At 39.6% G+C, this 17,540-nt stretch overlaps 2 protein-coding genes and 2 long non-coding RNA genes across 7 annotated transcripts in view; 2 read left to right on the plus strand and 2 right to left on the minus strand.

Annotated features, from left to right (window-relative positions):
* The window catches only part of Pkn (serine/threonine-protein kinase N), a 31,704-nt gene that overhangs the window by 6,570 nt on the left and 7,594 nt on the right, over window positions 1-17,540 (minus strand). For all 4 annotated transcript variants that reach the window (XM_086913275.1, XM_086913269.1, XM_086913265.1 and 1 more), the window contains 3 exons: window positions 7,391-7,494; window positions 5,989-6,196; window positions 5,027-5,181 (listed from right to left, as the gene is read on the minus strand). In XM_086913275.1, the coding sequence (XP_086769401.1) occupies window positions 5,027-5,181; window positions 5,989-6,196; window positions 7,391-7,494 (467 nt within the window). The remainder of the gene's footprint in view (window positions 1-5,026; window positions 5,182-5,988; window positions 6,197-7,390; window positions 7,495-17,540) is intronic.
* On the minus strand, window positions 49-4,366 carry LOC147658596 (uncharacterized). The gene is made up of 2 exons (XM_086913295.1): window positions 1,940-4,366; window positions 49-1,659 (listed from the first exon to the last, which is right to left on the minus strand). Exons 1-2 carry the CDS (start codon window positions 2,807-2,809, stop codon window positions 349-351), a joined length of 2,181 nt encoding a protein of 726 aa, XP_086769421.1. The 5' UTR covers window positions 2,810-4,366; the 3' UTR covers window positions 49-348.
* On the plus strand, window positions 6,100-7,641 carry LOC147658597 (uncharacterized). The gene is made up of 3 exons (XR_015293715.1): window positions 6,100-6,267; window positions 6,346-6,589; window positions 6,655-7,641. It is a non-coding gene; the product is annotated as an uncharacterized LOC147658597 (long non-coding RNA).
* On the plus strand, window positions 15,495-17,512 carry LOC147658598 (uncharacterized). The gene is made up of 2 exons (XR_015293713.1): window positions 15,495-15,977; window positions 16,225-17,512. It is a non-coding gene; the product is annotated as an uncharacterized LOC147658598 (long non-coding RNA).

Raw genomic sequence — 17,540 nt, forward strand, 5'->3', positions numbered from 1 at the left:
TCTCGAATAAATTTTTACAATGATAGGAATAATTGATTTCAAGTGTGATTACTAATATAATCAACATTTATTAACAGCATTAACAGCATAAATAATTATGTATTTATTTGTTAGCTTATATAAATGCTTTATATTCAGCAGAATGTTTTAGCAATTTATAACAATCATAAATAGAAAAAGATAATGAGTATGGAATATTGTACTCAATAAATATAACTTAACACACGTTTATATATTACAAAACACAACCCTCATCATATTTTCAATGAATTTTCATCGTGAAACATATATACTATTATTTAAAAAAAAAAAAAAACCTTCAAAAACATATAAATGAAATATCAAGTCTTAAGAATTGTCATTTTTCGGGATCGGACGAAATATCCTTTTCTCATTCCTTAAACGAAATCCTGTTTGTCGTTCGAAATCGCTTATAGAACGCGAACGTTCCCGTGAATTCAATTCCTCGAAATATCTTTGACAATGCTCGCAGGAACACGAAGGATTCTTGGAAGGTCCTATATGATGGCCTGGCTTTCGAAATGCGTTCACCACTGTGCCGAATATAGAGGCTTTTAAAATATGGTCGGTTCTTTCACCCTGAGGCGTCATAAATGGAGAAGTGACTCTCGAAGGTACTTTTGATGGAAGAGGGGAAGGAGTCTTGGAACCGAATTGATCACGAAAAGTATAAAGATGAGGGATACTGTCGCTACGCGTTGAATCAGAATGATACTGCTGCGAATTCTTTTGCTTTGAAAGTTCCCCATCTTCAGCGATAGATTTACTCGCTCTTCGAACGGACGAAGTTTTTTTAATTCCTTCTTGATTTTCCTTGCCGGACACAAAACTCCATCCAATTGCACCGCTCTCGTCAGATTCCACGTCACTGTCACCCGACGACCATCCTGCCTCGTGTTTTTTCAAATATTCTCTCATCTTTCGATTCCGTAACAAATGTTTACGCTCGATTTGAGGTGAACGCCAATACTTCTCTTTGTCCTCCGTCTTTGCCCATATTTCCTCCATCCTGCGTATCCTTTCACGATCGGTGCTACTAGCATACTCGAAACTGTCACAACGGGTTAAGTCTGTTTTAGCGTTTATCAAAGATTCTATGTCAGAAAATGTATCTTTGGCCGAGGTAGCAATAGTCGAATCATAATCGAATGGAATACCCACGTTTGAAGACGCGGCAGACCAAGGCGCCGAATCAGGATCTCTCAAGGCGCTGTACGAACTAAATTGCGAAGGATAAAGTGAGCTGAAAACATCGTCGCTATCATAACCTTTTGAACTGGCTATAGAGGGCATTCTCATCGGTGCGTGTTTAAAGCTGTCGCATCGTCGTTCCGTGGCACGTTTCAGAAAAGCTTTGTCATCTTGATATCCCCTGGGCAAAACGTTACCCGCTACCCGAGTATGCGTCACTTTCACGTCTGGATTTTCGAACACGGTCATAGGAGTTTCGCATTCGTTTTCACTCGATGTATCGACATTCTCGTCGTCATCGGACCCGGTGCAATACACGTCGATATGCACGGTTCGTGATTTCCTCTTCGCGCTGTCATCTTTCGTCGAGGAATCAGACTTTTCCGATTCCGCCGAAGGACCGATGCTTGTGGTCTCTGAAGCTGTGGTTGCCGACCGACTTTCTGGCTAAAATCAGATATTCGCGATATAAAATTGTTCGTTTAGAAATAATCGCATAGAAATAAAACTTGGTCGATCTACAACAGATCTTAAGTCGAAAAATTTAGGATTAATCGATGAAAAAGGCCATCGGTTTTCACACGATTCCAGTTATTTGAACAGAGTTAGTTGATGATGAAGATGAACAATAAATACTATCTCTTTCGAAGGATTTGGCTGAATTTTAACAATACTTAGAACTTTCGACTTGAGATCGATTGTAAACTGACTAAAGAAAACAATTTACCTTCTTCTTCTTCTGCTCGTCCAATGAACGGAGACCAGTAGCAGCTCTCCTCCTCACTTTGTTCTTGTCAGCGACCATCGACGAAGATTCTCGGGATTCTATATCCGTCGTTTGCGAAGATGCATCTTTGCTGACCGTGGTCGACTTCGTCGTAACTTCCTCTTTTACGCTACTGCAAAAATGCGTTCCATGCGCACTGGAAGCGCCATCCTCCGGGCAGTCCTCGCAAACTTCCGGTACTGTGGTGAATTGTTGCCGCGAGAAAACGTACGCCGAGGGATGGCGCCAAGAATTGTCATACGAATGCTTAACGGTTTCATTGCTGATTACTTTGCTGTAGTTTTCTTCCTTTGAACCATCCACAGCGGACAGTACAATACTGCACGTGCTCCTGCATCGACGATTATATTGTTGGGAAGGTCGACGAACAGGCAAACTAGAGTACGAATTAGGTGAAAATCGCTCACTGTTGTAGCCCGAATCCGAGAAGTTCGCGCCACGTCCTCTAGATGGCGTATGCTCATCGTTTCCAGACGATCCTGATCTTGGAATCGTGAAAGATCCTTGCGTGGATTTTGGTGGTGGCGTCGAAGTGAACAATATGTTTCCTCGTTGAAAGCCAAACGAGCCAGAAGACACGGATGGCCCGGAAGTCGTGATGACTGGGATCGTCGGCGATGGAGACGATTGACTGGTAGTATTCCATCGATATATCATACGAACACCGCCCGAATCCGTGACAGTCGATGATATACCTACGGGTGTTTGGCTAGATTCCGAAGTTACCGGTGTACTATGGCGAATCGTAACTTCTGCACGCACCGACCATGGTGGTTGCGCGTTACTCGAATCGCCTTGACGCCCGTACATGTCGTACCTTTTTTTTCAACCTTCTCCACGCTGTTATCCACCGCAAAACATCATCGTCCCGAGCGTTTAATCGGTTTCGTTGCGAAGATCCATTCGCAGAACTGTTTTTCGCCTCCCTCGCGAAGAAAATCCCTCGTTCCTTTCTCAGTGTCGTTCCGCTGCACATTCGAACGGTCGATCGATTTCGCGAAAGATGGAAGCACCACTTCTACTTCTTTCCGTTGTTACCGTTGAATTTTATTATACATTCATACTATTCGACGATCCGTTTTCGCCACTTTTTATTACGTAATTTGTTATAAAAATTGATCGAACGCCCTCGATGCGAACGAAAATATTTTCGGAGAGTATTTCACAAATCCGTACATATATTACATATGTTGTTCGCGGAAAGACGGCAATTCTGCGATACTGCGTCTCCGTCATCTATTTTCAGCATCAGTGTTATACCGTGGTTCAAGCGATTTCAGAATCTCTCGTCGTATCGATATTACGTATCGAGATTATAAAATAGACTCTTGTATCGTAGAGGAGTCAAGTTTTTCTTAAGTTTTTCCAAGCGCTGATTAATTATTTAAAAAAGATCAATAATAATAATAATAATAATAATCGATCAACTATCACACTCTTGTACGAGCACTTTTCTTTTCAGTTGAATTTATCGGAGTGCACAAATCTGAATCTGGAATATCGAGGAGTTTAGTTACCGAGTCGTTCGCTCGTTTCTCGTAAGGTGACAAACCATACGTTAGAGCAGCGTCCCAAGGTATAATTAGCACAATATAAATTTGGAGCAACGTACAGTCGGACCAAATATACCTGGAACCAGATGAAACTTTTAATACCATTCGCTGTATAAGATTAGCCTCTACTGACAGATACGTCACCCACGTCGACGTAACGAAAACTTCCAAAGGAGAGAGAGAGAGAGAGAGAAAGAGAGAGAAAAATTTAAAAATACTATCCAATTAACCAGTCTGAATAAATGCACGTTTTCTCCTGTCTTTATCTCGTTCGATTCCTCGAACAACGAAACAGGCTCGATCAAAGTAGAAGTGGCTCTCGTCTCCACGAGCGTATATATAATTATTCAACGTGCAACATCCTCTATTTCTGTCAGTCCATCCTCTATTTCTTCCGTCTTGGAATTTAAAGTGCTTCACGGAAAAGAGCTTTTTCCATTCGCTCTCTGAAAACTAGGAACTCTTTTTTTTTTTTTTTTTTGAGCTTTTTCTCTTAAATCGCTTTCTCTCCAACGTTCACAGCTGTATTTCTTTCGATATCTCGCGGAACAGACACGTCAGTCTTCTCGAAATACTACGTGTTGTATCAGAATCGTAGGCAGAAGTGTGGTGACGTCCAACGGTAGTAGTACGACTCCACGAGTGGAATAATATCGTGTCAGTCTTCGGTATATTCAGGTCATAGTTTGCGACTGTTATCGACGGTAGTGTGAATTATCTACGGATATCTCCAGGAATGTCCGAGTACTCGATGCAGACATTTGTCGAGTTCGCGGTTGATTGGCGCACATGTCGTTGGTTTATCGCGTTGCTTACGACTGGGTTCTCCCCTCGAGAAGTGGTAACTAAGCGCGACCCGAAAAGGCGTCATAGAAAGACGATGGGGTAGCGGGGATTAGGCAATTCTATTTCGAGACCGGTGGCGTATACGCGCCACTTGCCCGTTCAAACTCGACGTAGTCGTTTACGTAGTCGAACTCGGCGCTCGCTCGACTTCGAGATATCGAACTCGACCATATGGCGAATTCAACGCTACCTACGTCACAGTGACGAGCAACCGTGTTACCAACAATCGTTAATCTTCGTGACGAATCCCCGTTATTTACGTTATTATCGAATCAGAGAGAAAAAGTATTCTCGGTATATTCTTATACAGAATGGGATCTCGTTCGTGATTTTTTTTTTTCTTCCGGAAAATAAACGTGAAAGAGAGTGAATCCATTTCGAATTCTCCCGTTTTTTTCGAGCGAGATTTTATTATAGATGCGAATGAATATTCTTGGCGCGGCTGTGTACAATGATACACGCGGCTCTCAAAGGGGCTACGTGTCTGTTAAGTGGAATACACCTATCAATAGCTCTCTTTAGACGGCGTATCCGGGTACGCAACATGTACACAAAAGCTTTTCATTATCGGAGTATATACATTTCCAATATGGCGGAGACAGCGTATCGAGCAGGAAATGATACGTACCTCCGTTAAGGCCTTCTTATCGGCGACTTTGGCACTTTGTAAAAGGCGTATCACGTTCTTAGCCCCTTCCACGACCGCGGCTTCGATCCGTAAACGATGTCGAAGCTCCTCCACCCTTTCCTCCAACGCCAACTCCAAACTAGGCTCGTACCTGTCTGTAATTAGAAAGTTATCCATCACGGTTTTCGTACATATATATATATATATTGAACGAGTTATGTAACGATTATTATTCTCACAGCGAGTCGAGTGACAATGTTTTATATTCGCTCGAGCGATTTTTCTTTGTGGGGAATTGAAAGTACGGGAAAGTATAGGAAATTCCGAACGGATGGATGATTTAATAGAACTAGACTGTGATAACTCGATATCTACACATTGAAGGCAAGATTGTTTTTGCGTCACGCGAGAATGGATTGTCCTTCAAATAATATCAATATGTATATATATATATTACTTGGTTCTTTTTTTTTTTTTTTTTTTTGTTTTTTGTTTCAGTGAATAATGAACTTCGAATCGAGGAGATAAAAGAGGTGTTACGTGCAGCGCACGTGGAGCGTGTACATAAATATTTCCTGCGATATGCAAGGTAATAAATTAGTTTAAAATATTATCGTTAGAATTTGTAATGATAATCTAATAATTGTTCGACAGAATCGATGTTGTCACGAATATTTTTAAATTATTAAAAAATATACTTGCGATCCAAGAAATACAATGTATATTAAGAAATACAATCACGTAAGAGAGCATCATTTATGCAATCACCGGTTGCTGAGTCGAAGCGTTAGGTAATAAAAAGTAAAAAAGAAGATGTCGAATTGGACGGACGTAATATCTCATCTAAATTATCATCCATATTCGGCCGGTTATTCAATATGTAAGAACGCGTGTGTAAATATATACGCACGAAACTTAATTGCCAATAATTAAGTCGTCCTCGCGGTGAGTCAATTTTGTACCTTTGTTGCTAGTCGTCTCGCCGTTCGGCGGTGGTGCATCGCCTCGCGCGTGCTGCTGCTGACGAGCCTGCCGCACTTTCATTATTCGCATACGTAGGAACTCGATTTTAGCGCGAGAATCGTCGAGCATTTGTTGAGCCTCCTGCAGCAACTTTTTGTCCCTTCCGCTCGTCAAACTCTGGATCATGTTCTCCGCCCCCTGTTTCACCTGCAATTTCAACAGGGAAGACGAATCACTACGAATATTAATTTGATTCATTTGGTTTTTAAATCGTGCAGGTACACATCTTGGTTGGACCACCTCGAATTCGATTAATTTTTAAAAAGAACAACTTAAAGTGTTTATCCATTTCACAGTGTACAAAAATCAAAAGTTACTTACAAATTAAGAAGGAACAATTCACTAGAGTTACATCGCTATGAAGTTACTGAAGAAAAAATATTCGAATTCTGTATTACAATTTATTAAAGTAACACTAGCTTTTTCCCCTAAATCGAGAATGGTTGAACGGTTCACCTTTTTGAAGGAAAATTTCGGCATTGTCGCTGCTCGCCTTTCCACGCCAACATCTGATAAACGACTACGCGTTTTCTAAACATTGTAAGTATTCACCAGCTCGATAGTTTAAACCTATTACACGAAACTGATCGCGCAATATGACGTAGGGATACTCTGCATACATCGATTGTTGTTGGACATTGAAAATTCGTTGACATCCCCGGGCCTGGCTGAACGCCAAAAAATTTGACGATTTCCTCTGTCGAAAACTTTCTGATCTGAGTCAGAAATCAACGCAATTAGCTTGAATGTTTATCACATTAGAAATTATTATCAACCGAAAGTGTAAAACGTTAACAATATTTTTTTTTTTTTTTAAACCAGCAGAATTTCCCTCTTAGCAAGGCTCCACACATTCACAAAGTTGATAAAAGTTATTCTTGGATTTTATCAGAAACCAGATTTGAATAATAACATCCGTTTATGATCAGATCAATGATTACGAGTCGAAATGAATATGGAGATGGAAAAACAAGTTCAAAGCTTGCTGTTCCGATTAAAGTGTGACGAAACGAGAGGCTATCTTTGGTGGAAAGAGGGAGAAAAAAATCCTGACGATTCATTCTGCTGATTCATGCAACGAGAACTGTTACCCTGGTGTCTCCCCGCGATAGGAAATATCCTCGTTATGCACGATATCAAGATATTCTGGACAAGCCCTGCAATTTTACAGTTATAACATCCTCTTTCTTTTTTCATCAATACTGTTATTCAATGCTGTTTAAAATCTTGCTCTTATCTTGCTAATAATTAATTCAAATTGATATATATATAATTTTGACGAAGAGACGAAACGATCGAATTTATCATCCTTTTGTCGTTTTCCTCGAAACGATGGTCTACCTTGAGTTCGATATTGAGCTGCTTCTCCAAGGACAAAAGGCGAAGATCCGTGAATAGACCCTCCTGACTCGGCGACGACGGCCCCATTGGTGACAGAGGCGTGTCTGAAACGAAAATAGGCATTGAAAGTATAAAAATCCCCTTCTCGATACCATCTAAACATTTGTCTTTTTCCATTAGCTTTATCAATCAATTATCGAGAAAACTTGATCTCATTAGCTTATCTCATCTCAATAAAAGTAATTCGATTATTTTTTCTTTTTTTCTCCAAATTCGTTTCTTTCTATTTCAGTGCTATAATTGTTGCATATAACACGAATACCAAGTTAGAATGCAAACACGAGAGATAAAGCTTTCTTTTTTTTACGTTCTCAAACTCATCAAATACTTTCCAATACTCTCGAATGGATGGTTTCGATGCAAGATCGAATTCATTTATCGAGTTCATTTCGAGAAGAAGTCAAGTATCGGTTTAAAAAAAAAAAAAAAAGAAAAAATAAAACGGATCGAAGCGAGAATGAGACGGTTGAGAAGAGCGTGGGCGTGAATTCGCGCCAGTACATCTCGTTACATCTCTGCACAAGCGCCTCGAGTGTCCAATAGTGAAATCGCAAGGTACTCGAATCCCACTTCCTGTAACCTACTAGAGATATCTCCGGACTCCCACGTATTTAATGCACTCCCAGGCACAATGCGAGCGCGGAAAAAAAAGCGCTACTCCTCTTTTCTTTGTCTCTGTTTGCTCGCCAATTTCCCATCGCCTGTGTTTTCACTCGCGCTGAATTATCGAACACGATTCTAAAACGAGATTTTTTTCGACAAAGTAAAATTAAAAAGAGACGAATAATTTCGTTCAAGTGCAAAATAAATTATTCTTCGAGTTTTAAGTGAGTAATAATTGCAAGCATAAGGAATCTGAAGATGGTTAAAATTAATTATTAAATAATTTAAGAACGTGTTACAGATCTGTACATATATATATTTTGAGGTTAGAATACAGTAAACAATAAGGTTGGCCTCCATATCCCCGGTCGAAATACGTGGAATGACGAACGACGTGTAGATTAATTAACGTTTCAATTACAATTTATCGAATCTATCGAAAAGAAACTCGAACAATCGTATCTCCACGATCTTGTACCGTTCCATCATTGCCTATCTCAAAACTGTATACACGCGATTTATTTTATCGAGATGGAAATATATATGTAACTAGATATAGTTATTTATTTTCATTACACGCCACATTCATTACTAGTTCATTTATATCTGTATAAAATATTTAGATACGCATCGAAGGCAATTCCATTTGCCGTTAACGTGGAACAAAGTTAACCTCGTCGATTTATCGTTGAAATAAACTTGCATCGATCTTTTATAGACGGTTATTATATATATATATATATATATATATACATACATTAATCGAAGTCTAAATAAACTTCTACGACACGGCGTATTGCGCAATTGGCGATCGTAAAAGTAGATCGTGGCAAGGTGGAGCGCGGAAACATTGGGAGGAACGAGTGTCAGAATATTATAAGCGACGTTTCCGCGCTGGCCGGAAATATCTTTGGATTACAATTACCATAATCAATTCGACTTGCGTAAATTAAATCGCGTTTCGAAACGCGTTTCCACATCACCACACCAAAAGTTTCTTTCCATAGTTGTCGATTCGCAAAAAAAAATTTTAAAAATTTAAAAAAATTTTCCATCCTTCGATTCACGAAAAAAATTATCTTCCAATAATTTTCGATCGAGCACGATAATCCTAATAACCTGGCTTTCATCGAGTATATAAATACGATATTCTCGTCTTGTGTACTCGAGATGACGCCTCCGTTGGACGCGTGCAAGCGAATTATGCACGCGTGAAAAGGCGCGATGAGTTTCCCTCTCTCTGTGAAAGGGGTTTGTTGCTCGCGTGCATTGGAGCACTCCGTTGAAAAAGATGGCGACATCTCGACAAAGAGGAAAAAGCTCGTTTCCTCGCGTGCATCTCTGCGTTTTTCGAAAGTTGCACGCGTCAATAATTCCATTCATTGTTTTCCTACTGGGAGGTAAGAGGTGGAAAAAGACGAGGGAGAGAGAGAGAGAGGGAGGGAGGCAGGGAGGGAGGGAGCGGCGGAAAGTTTTGCAGTGTGGAAACAAGGAAAGCCTTTGTCGAGCGACCCTCGGTCGGCAGAAACCGAGTATAATGGGGCACGTGTTCTGGTGCTGCGCTAATGACATGGTTTCGCGTACCTCCTCGATGCCTCCATTGTCCCGAACACCGACTCTTCCACCGTTTCACCTTCCGATTAGTCCAATTCCCGAGATCCTTTCGCCAAAACTTGGAGATACAAAAATTCGTATTATTATATTCAATCTGGATTGATCAAATTTTAGAGTACCAACGATGATTAATACAGGAATGGATTGGAGAAAGTTACGTGCTGTATAGAAGCCAGTTTCGAACTAGAAACTTTTATAATTCGCAAGAAAATTTTGATTGATTTGCCCGGCTCGAAACCAGTTTGGTAAAATATCATATCGTACGTCGCTTTCGCGTATCGTCGAGGCTACTGTTCACGCATGCGTCCAAAGGATTACCACCACCACCACTACCTCCTCCTGCTCGTTCGAGGATTCGTTTCTTTGGAGAGAAGCGGACCGTGAAGGGTTTTACCACCGATATTTAAGCGTCTCGCGTGGACTTGGCCAGCCGCATGGAAAACAACGGTATAACGACGTATAGCAGAAACTCTCGCGGCCGACAAAGAGGCAACGTAAAGAGGCGCGCGCACGACGCCTATGCACGAGGCGCACTTGTAACTCGTCGGTGCACGAGGAGGAGGAGGAGGCGGAGGAGGAGGAGGAGGTTAGCTTGACATGTCCGAATAAGGCGAGCCACGGAGCGGGACAGAGAGAAAGAGAGGAAAATAAGGAGGATATCGGGCATGGGAATGCATACGAGAGTAGGTTTGCCGCTGAGAATCAGTTAGGCTCGACCGATTCCATCGTATCGAGCTCGTTCCACGCGAGGATGGCGGAAGGAAGAGGTTGTCGCAAAGGGTTTGCCTCTCTTTGTTGATGGGCAACATGCTGCAGGGAGTGGAATAATAATAATAATAATAATAAGAAGAAGAAGAAAATTTTTATTCTCGAGCGCATCTCAATGATATTTTCGTATCGAAGGAATATTTTTTTTGCTAGGGAATTATTTATATTGCAAGTGATTTTTTCGCTAGTCGTAAATAATTATTGGCATTTTCAAAATCGTTACGTCTGAAAATTCGAGGAAACGAAAGTTGTTCTCGTGAAAGTAATTTTCACGAATAATTTACGAAAGTTTTTATCCCAGAATATATTTCCAAACTCCTCGCGCTGTTTTAAAAAAATCTAAAATATCCAATTCATTAATTCTTTTGAACGATATAAATATATTATACTTATAAATTGTTACCATATATTAATATTTCAACGTGCATACATATGAAACAAATATAACCATTTATACATTAAAAATTTAACCATCTTTCCCTATATCCTTCCCTTTCCATTAACCAATAATTCTCTCTAAGAAGAAATTTCACAAGATCTCATCCCGAGCTCGATCACGTTACGGCGGAACAAATTCAATCGTACGAGGATACCTTTCTTTCTTAATCCAACTTAAAAACTGCGATAAAGAATAACGAGCGAACAGGATACCGAAGAATGGAGAGAAAAGAACTCAAACTCCGTTCGAGATAATTAAAAATTGTAATCGACGGCGATTTCCTCTTCTGTAATGCTCGCCCGCTCGAGTCACTCTCCCGCTTGTCGCCCATTCATGATTTCTTTCCACGTATCCAACCGATTCACGCAGCAGACACAGTGTGTGTGTGTGTGTGTGTGTGTGTGCTCATAAACCGTAACCTGGAGGGAGAGACTTACTTCCTATTATGCAGCGTATTAATACTATAAGGAGCAATTCTGCGTATCGTGAAAGGGGATGCCCCTCCCCAAACATCCTTATTACGGAACTGAAATTAAAATAATTAAGCGTGGATTGAAGTTGAGCGTGAACTTGGTATCGGGAGAGGAAAAAAAAAAAAAAAATCACAGAATCGGAGAGTATCCTGTCGCGTAACAATCGCTTGCGTCAACCAGAGGAACTTGCGATGGAATACGTTATTAATTGGCTCAACCATTGTGCTACACCGAACAGAAAGAAATTCTCTCTGTTCTGGGAAAATGATTTAAAGATAAAGGGAATATTTGCAAATATTGCAATATTTTGAAAATCGAGGCAAATTTTAGGAAATTCTTCTAAGTTAAAAAACGTTATATCCTTTAGAGATATTTTGCACACTGATACAATCTTTCGAATAAAGTTAGAGAAAAAAAAATCCCTAGACGGTTCGAAATAAAATTTCAGATTTCTTTTTTTTTTTTTTTGGAAATTAGATTACTACCAATTAGATTGTGATTCGAAAGAAGACAAAAAAGAAAAAGTAATTTGAAACGAATCGAGGATAATTGTTGTAGCTGTACGTTTAACTGTAGCGTAATATTTATAAGTTATTAGCATTTGCTACCGTTTGCCTGGAACGAGAAAATTACTGGAGACCGGTTTGCTGTAGAATGTTCCATTTAAAAAGTTCTCTCCCCCCACACACACAGTCGGCAAATCTACTAAAATCTCATACTAGCCGTCAATTAACTGATATAAATCGCAACGCTTATTTGCGACCGCGAATGATTTTCTTGACGAGTTTACGATCGCAGGAAAGCGGTAGTCGCACGCTTACAGTTGATCCCAAAACTATCCCATTTCCTGAGAATGTACTTGGCGGGTCTTAAAAGTGATAATAATTCAAAAAATGTGTGTGAACGCGATGAGCAAAAATTGTTAAACAAAATCGATGGATTTTAATTTTCTCGAAATTTTTTAATTACTCGTTGCGAATCGATCGTTAACTGTTCGTCTTTGTCCAATCCAAAAATTCCAAAGACCGCGTTTTCGCGAATGTAACTGTTGTTGACGTGCATCGTTTCTTATATCGGATACGACGATTTTTCAACCAATTTTCCAACCAATTTCTACTTTTGGGCCCAACTGTACGCACGCCTCGCTCTTAAATAAATTATTACGTGCGTACCGTTCCCGTGGAAAGTGTCGTAAAACAGTTTCACCGAGGGCGCTTTTGATAAGGTTGATGGAACAACAGGCTATATCAGTCAAATCTATGGGCCCGTTTTCTCTCATTCACCGTACGTGGGCGTCACGCGTGGCCTGTAATCTCGAAAGAAACGATTCATTCTTGCGAGTGTTACACGCGAGCAAAGCCGATACACGACGAGGACGACGACGACGACGACGTTGACGTGTTACCAGACTTTTGTAATTCGTGACTCATAAAATTTTATCGATTATTCCTGATTTTTTTTACCGCATAGCTGGGACGCGTGAAACATTTAAATCACACGGGTGTTTACGGGAAAATGGATACAGTATAGTGCAGATAAGGATAATAGTTGAGTTAGCCAAGTGATTATTAGGTTGTTTCATTTATCAAGACCACCGGGGAGAAACTTGATAACTCGTTATTTTTAAACTCGCGCGATTGTTATGTCTCGTGTTCAATGTATCAAGCACACAATTGGCATCTTTGAAATTTGTCAAGGCTTTTTAATTCTCCAGTCTCTTTCCATTTCTTCAAATGTTTCAAATTGTTGTGGAGTCATCTTTCGAGAGGGGTTCCATTTCTGCAACTTTTTATGTTTATCGATTTAAATTTTTCACGAACGATATCATTGGTCGCCTCGATCTAACGCTTTCAAATATTCTAATCTCGTTTATCGTTGAATCCTTAAATTTTTATAAGAAGAAACGTTTAAATGGAATATCAAAGAACGATTGTAACAAATTTGCATTTTTACAATAAAATATCATCTCAAGGCCAAAATTGACGAATACTGCTTAACCTACTTGACCACGTTTACTCGCTAAATCCCAAGCTATTTTTCTTTAGACATTTATTATTAAATCAGCCATTTTCGCACGCGAAAACCCAATAAAATCCCGATTTCATAAAAAAAAAGAAAATTGCGTAATATCCGGTGTACAAGCAGAATTAAGACACGAGACAAAAATAGGACGCCGGGCGAACGCCAAACCTCGAGCATAAAACCGACTCTCCGCGTGCGATAAAGTTCGCGCTGGTCTCGGTTTATAAACCACCCGGTGAAAGGATAACAGGATTTTTCGCGAGCATCAACAGAATTCTCGAGAGAGAAAAATTTCTCGGCAACCGGTGATCGATGAATCACGTTGAGATCCGCAAACTCTCGATCACAGAGCTGTGACTATCGATTATCGTTCGTGTAGTATATCGATAACATCGTTTAGAATTTTTATTTTTCTCTCATTCCAAGGTATTAAATTAAAACCTATGATCAAGATAGACAGATAAACTTTATTGGAAAATTATAAATTTTATTTCGACAATTTCTATTCGCTCGTTATATCGACGATATTTTAATCGAAATATATCGAAAATAAAATAAAATATCGTTAAAAAAAAAAATAATAATAAAGATGTATCGTTAAGATAACGTTTTCTTAATATAACTTGTAACTAATATAACTTTGAATGGGGGGGAAAAAAAAGAAATGGAAATTCCAGTTATTTTTATCCATTATCGATATTTATCGATAACGATATCGATAGTTACAACTCTCGATGCGTGCGCGGTGGCAACGTGATTCGCGTTACGGAACGCGAGAATTATGTAATGGCGTCCCGTTTATTTAGAAGCAGTCCGCGAACTCGGGCAAATGTCGCGCGAGGAACGATAACGGTTGGCGAGAAAGAGGCGTAACAGTTTACGTGGATAAAACGACAATCTTTTACGCGTGGTTATTTTACAAACTGACGTATATCTCGAGCTAGATCGGAAACAATGACCCGACGAGTGAAATTTACAAACTCGACTCTCGAGAATCGTGCGCCAATTACTTCTCACGCTACAAATTGCGCTACGTACGTTTATATCCCGTAAAACAAGCCTTTGCCGATTTCCTATTTTTCGTCCACGCAACATGATCTTCGTTCGGAGTGATGATCGATCGGAAAATTGCGTTTGTCCTCGAATATACAACTTTTCGTTTTGGGATAAAAAAAAAACTCGTATTCTGATTAATAATCGACGAGCATGTATAAATGTATTGGTATAAATGATGCATATACCAGTTTTGAGTATCGAAGAATTCGTATATAACTCATTGATTCAAAAACATTTGAAATTTGATACTTTTGGTGTATTTAGATTGAGTTGGATTAAGTAAGGTTAGGTCAAGCCAAGCTATTGGTGTTCTAGAAAGAACTGAAAGTTATCGGTTGGATAAGATCGACTTGATAACATTAGAGCATTCTCTTTCTTTTAAATTTACTCTGCGTTTCCCGATAGCATTCGATAAATAAAACTGAAATATAGATTTTTTAATTGTACGATTCGAATAAAGATGAATTAGATGAAAACTAAGTTAGAAAGACTAAATTTTGAATCGATATTTATTCCTAAATTCGTTTTTACTCATCAAATAATACCGAGAAAAAGAAATTTTTTAAGAGAACGATATCCCAAAACGAAATCCAACCTTCTCTCCCATGTAAGCAACCCGCGCATGATGCAACAGACAGGAAGAAAGGAAACCGCGCTGAATTGGCCGTCATTTCGATAAATACACGCTGAACAACGAAATGATCGTAATTTTCGAGACGGGCGAGGAGCGAAGAAGGATCGACGTAGCACATTTACAATTCATTCGTTTCGCTTATATATATATATATCTATTTATCCATTAACGAATTCATAGCGAGTCTCTAAACGCGAATTGTCGCGAGATTTCGCTTTTGACCGTTCCGTGGGCAAGCAGGTAGGTCCCCAAAGGGATAAAGGGGGCGGGGAGAGGGCCTGAGGGCCTTCTCGATACGCGACAGTGTATGGAATGCGAAAGCGTGGGTTCGCCTCGGTTCGGCTGAAACGCGATCTCGATCCACATCGAGGCGGGCAAGGGCCGCGGGCTAAATACGCGTGCGCAACGGTACTCGGCGCTCTGATCGCCTCTCGAGAAACGTAAAGCCGCGTTTGCATTAGGCGAGCTTTGATCGATCGACCAAAAATAGACGAATAGGTTATACGCGCGATTGAAGGATGGCAAGAGTCGGTTCGATTGTTGATTGATATCGGCGAGCAAACTGATCGTTCGATCAAAAGTAGCTCACCATTCGTCTATTTTCGACTCATCGATCTGAAGTCCTTCGGTCAAAAGATGTAAACGTGACTCGATAACGTTCCTTCCGCGCATGTGCGGATGCGTACGTAACGTTTCAAAAGAGTTTTCTCGGCCTGCTATTATTTACAATCCACGCACAAATCATGCGAACCCGTTTCGAAATTATAGAACGAAAGTTTCAGAAATAGAATACGAAACGAGATAATTCGTTTTTAAAGATAAATTATTCATAAAAGAGAGATGTACAAAAATTGTTCACAAATTGTAGTACGATCGATTTGATTAAAAATTTCAACGATAATCGAATTATCGAGTCGGGTAAGCAAGTTGTTTCGATTTGCATTTCTAATTTGATTAATTCTGTACACACACACACACACACACACACACACACACACACACACACATGTATATATATATATATATATATATATATATATATAACGTCGTGTAATTTGATATAGGTTAACTTAACCTACGTTGCGCAATAATCTTTTTACTATCAAGATTTTTACAACTTGTGACATCAGACATAAATAATGCATATCCACTTTCTCTCTTCTAGAATACCACCATTAAAATACAGGCTAATAATGGGACTGTCTGAAGATTCATATTTTATCTTTCATAATCCGCGGATTGTCCGCGGGCGATTATCCGCCGGTGTAGAACAAGCTTTACACGCACAGAACTCGAGAGAGCTGGAAAGTGAAGGAAAGATACGTTGTTGCTTCCCTCGCGGCGTTCGTTTGCCGGAGGAAAGGAGGGAAGTACGTAAGTACTTTCTCCGTGGCATCGTCTCATTCACACGATATCATCTTATTCTAAATTCATTCGCTCTCGTTGTTTATTGATAACAACGTTGAAAAAGGGATATACAATAGATTATAGCATGATTTTTCTATGAATTCGATTTATGAATTGCCTGGTAATTCATCGATGATAAATAATTAATCTGAAACAATGATAAATGATAAATAGCAAAATATATTGATTACTATCAAGCTTGTAATTACACTTGAACTTAAAAACTTAAACACTTTCAGATATTTGAAAGATCACGAGATTGGAAATCAGACATTCCAAAAATTGTTCTATCTACTAATTTTTCAATTAACCAAGCATTACTATAATTCCATTAGAAAGAATAGTTTCGAAGAGAAGTTGTTCCATCTGAAAACCAGTTATTTCTAATATATATAACGATATTCAAGAAGGTGGTTGCACTATTCTGAATGGATTCTAACCCTTCGAAAGGGGGAGTTGAATGAGATGGCCCGGAGGCAGGTTGCTAAAGTCCCCAGAATGCACGAATGACTGGCTTAACTGGAGTGGATAGAGCGCGTCTGGGTCCATAAATAGACGTTACCACTTACCATCAATTCAAAGAGAGCACAAGATTCGCGGAGCGAATAAGTGAACATACGTACGAAAGCCTCGGGCGCGTCACGAAGCGGCACCGATAACCAAGTGCCACCCAGTGGCGTAACTAGTCTTTTCAAGGTCGGCCGATGAGCACTGCCAATTCGTACCGCCCCGTGCCGTTCACTTTAACCCTTCACAGCCGGGGTGAAAACAGCGGTTACGTGATTGAATAGAGTGGAATGCATTTACAGATCGATTCGAATCTGTCGCATTTTTTCCCGAATTTTGTAACGAAAATTTTGCTCTCCTTATTGTGTAAGAAAAATGTAATAAAAATTAATCTTAATATCTAGAATATGATAATGATAAAGTAGGTAAAAGATTCTGACAATTTAAAAAAAAAAAAAAAGCAAAGGAATGTATCGTATCGCGAATTTGTAATCGTTCAATTTCCAAGAAATAAATTGACTCGCTAGATTGTAATAATAGATAAGACGGTGCATTGATCGCAATCGC

Source organism: Apis florea, unplaced genomic scaffold (assembly GCF_048593485.1).
Source record: "Apis florea isolate Af1SG1 unplaced genomic scaffold, ASM4859348v1 contig_1914_pilon, whole genome shotgun sequence".
NCBI classification, from domain to species: Eukaryota; Metazoa; Arthropoda; class Insecta; order Hymenoptera; family Apidae; genus Apis; species Apis florea.

Coding starts and splice junctions, on each gene's coding strand:
- LOC147658596 (XM_086913295.1), bottom strand. CDS start 2,809: ATGTACGGGCGTCAAGGCGATTCGAGTAACGCGCAACCACCATGGTCG. Junction 1,660..1,939: donor ACGAGCAGAAGAAGAAGAAG/GTAAATTGTTTT, acceptor ATCTGATTTTAG/CCAGAAAGTCGGTCGGCAAC.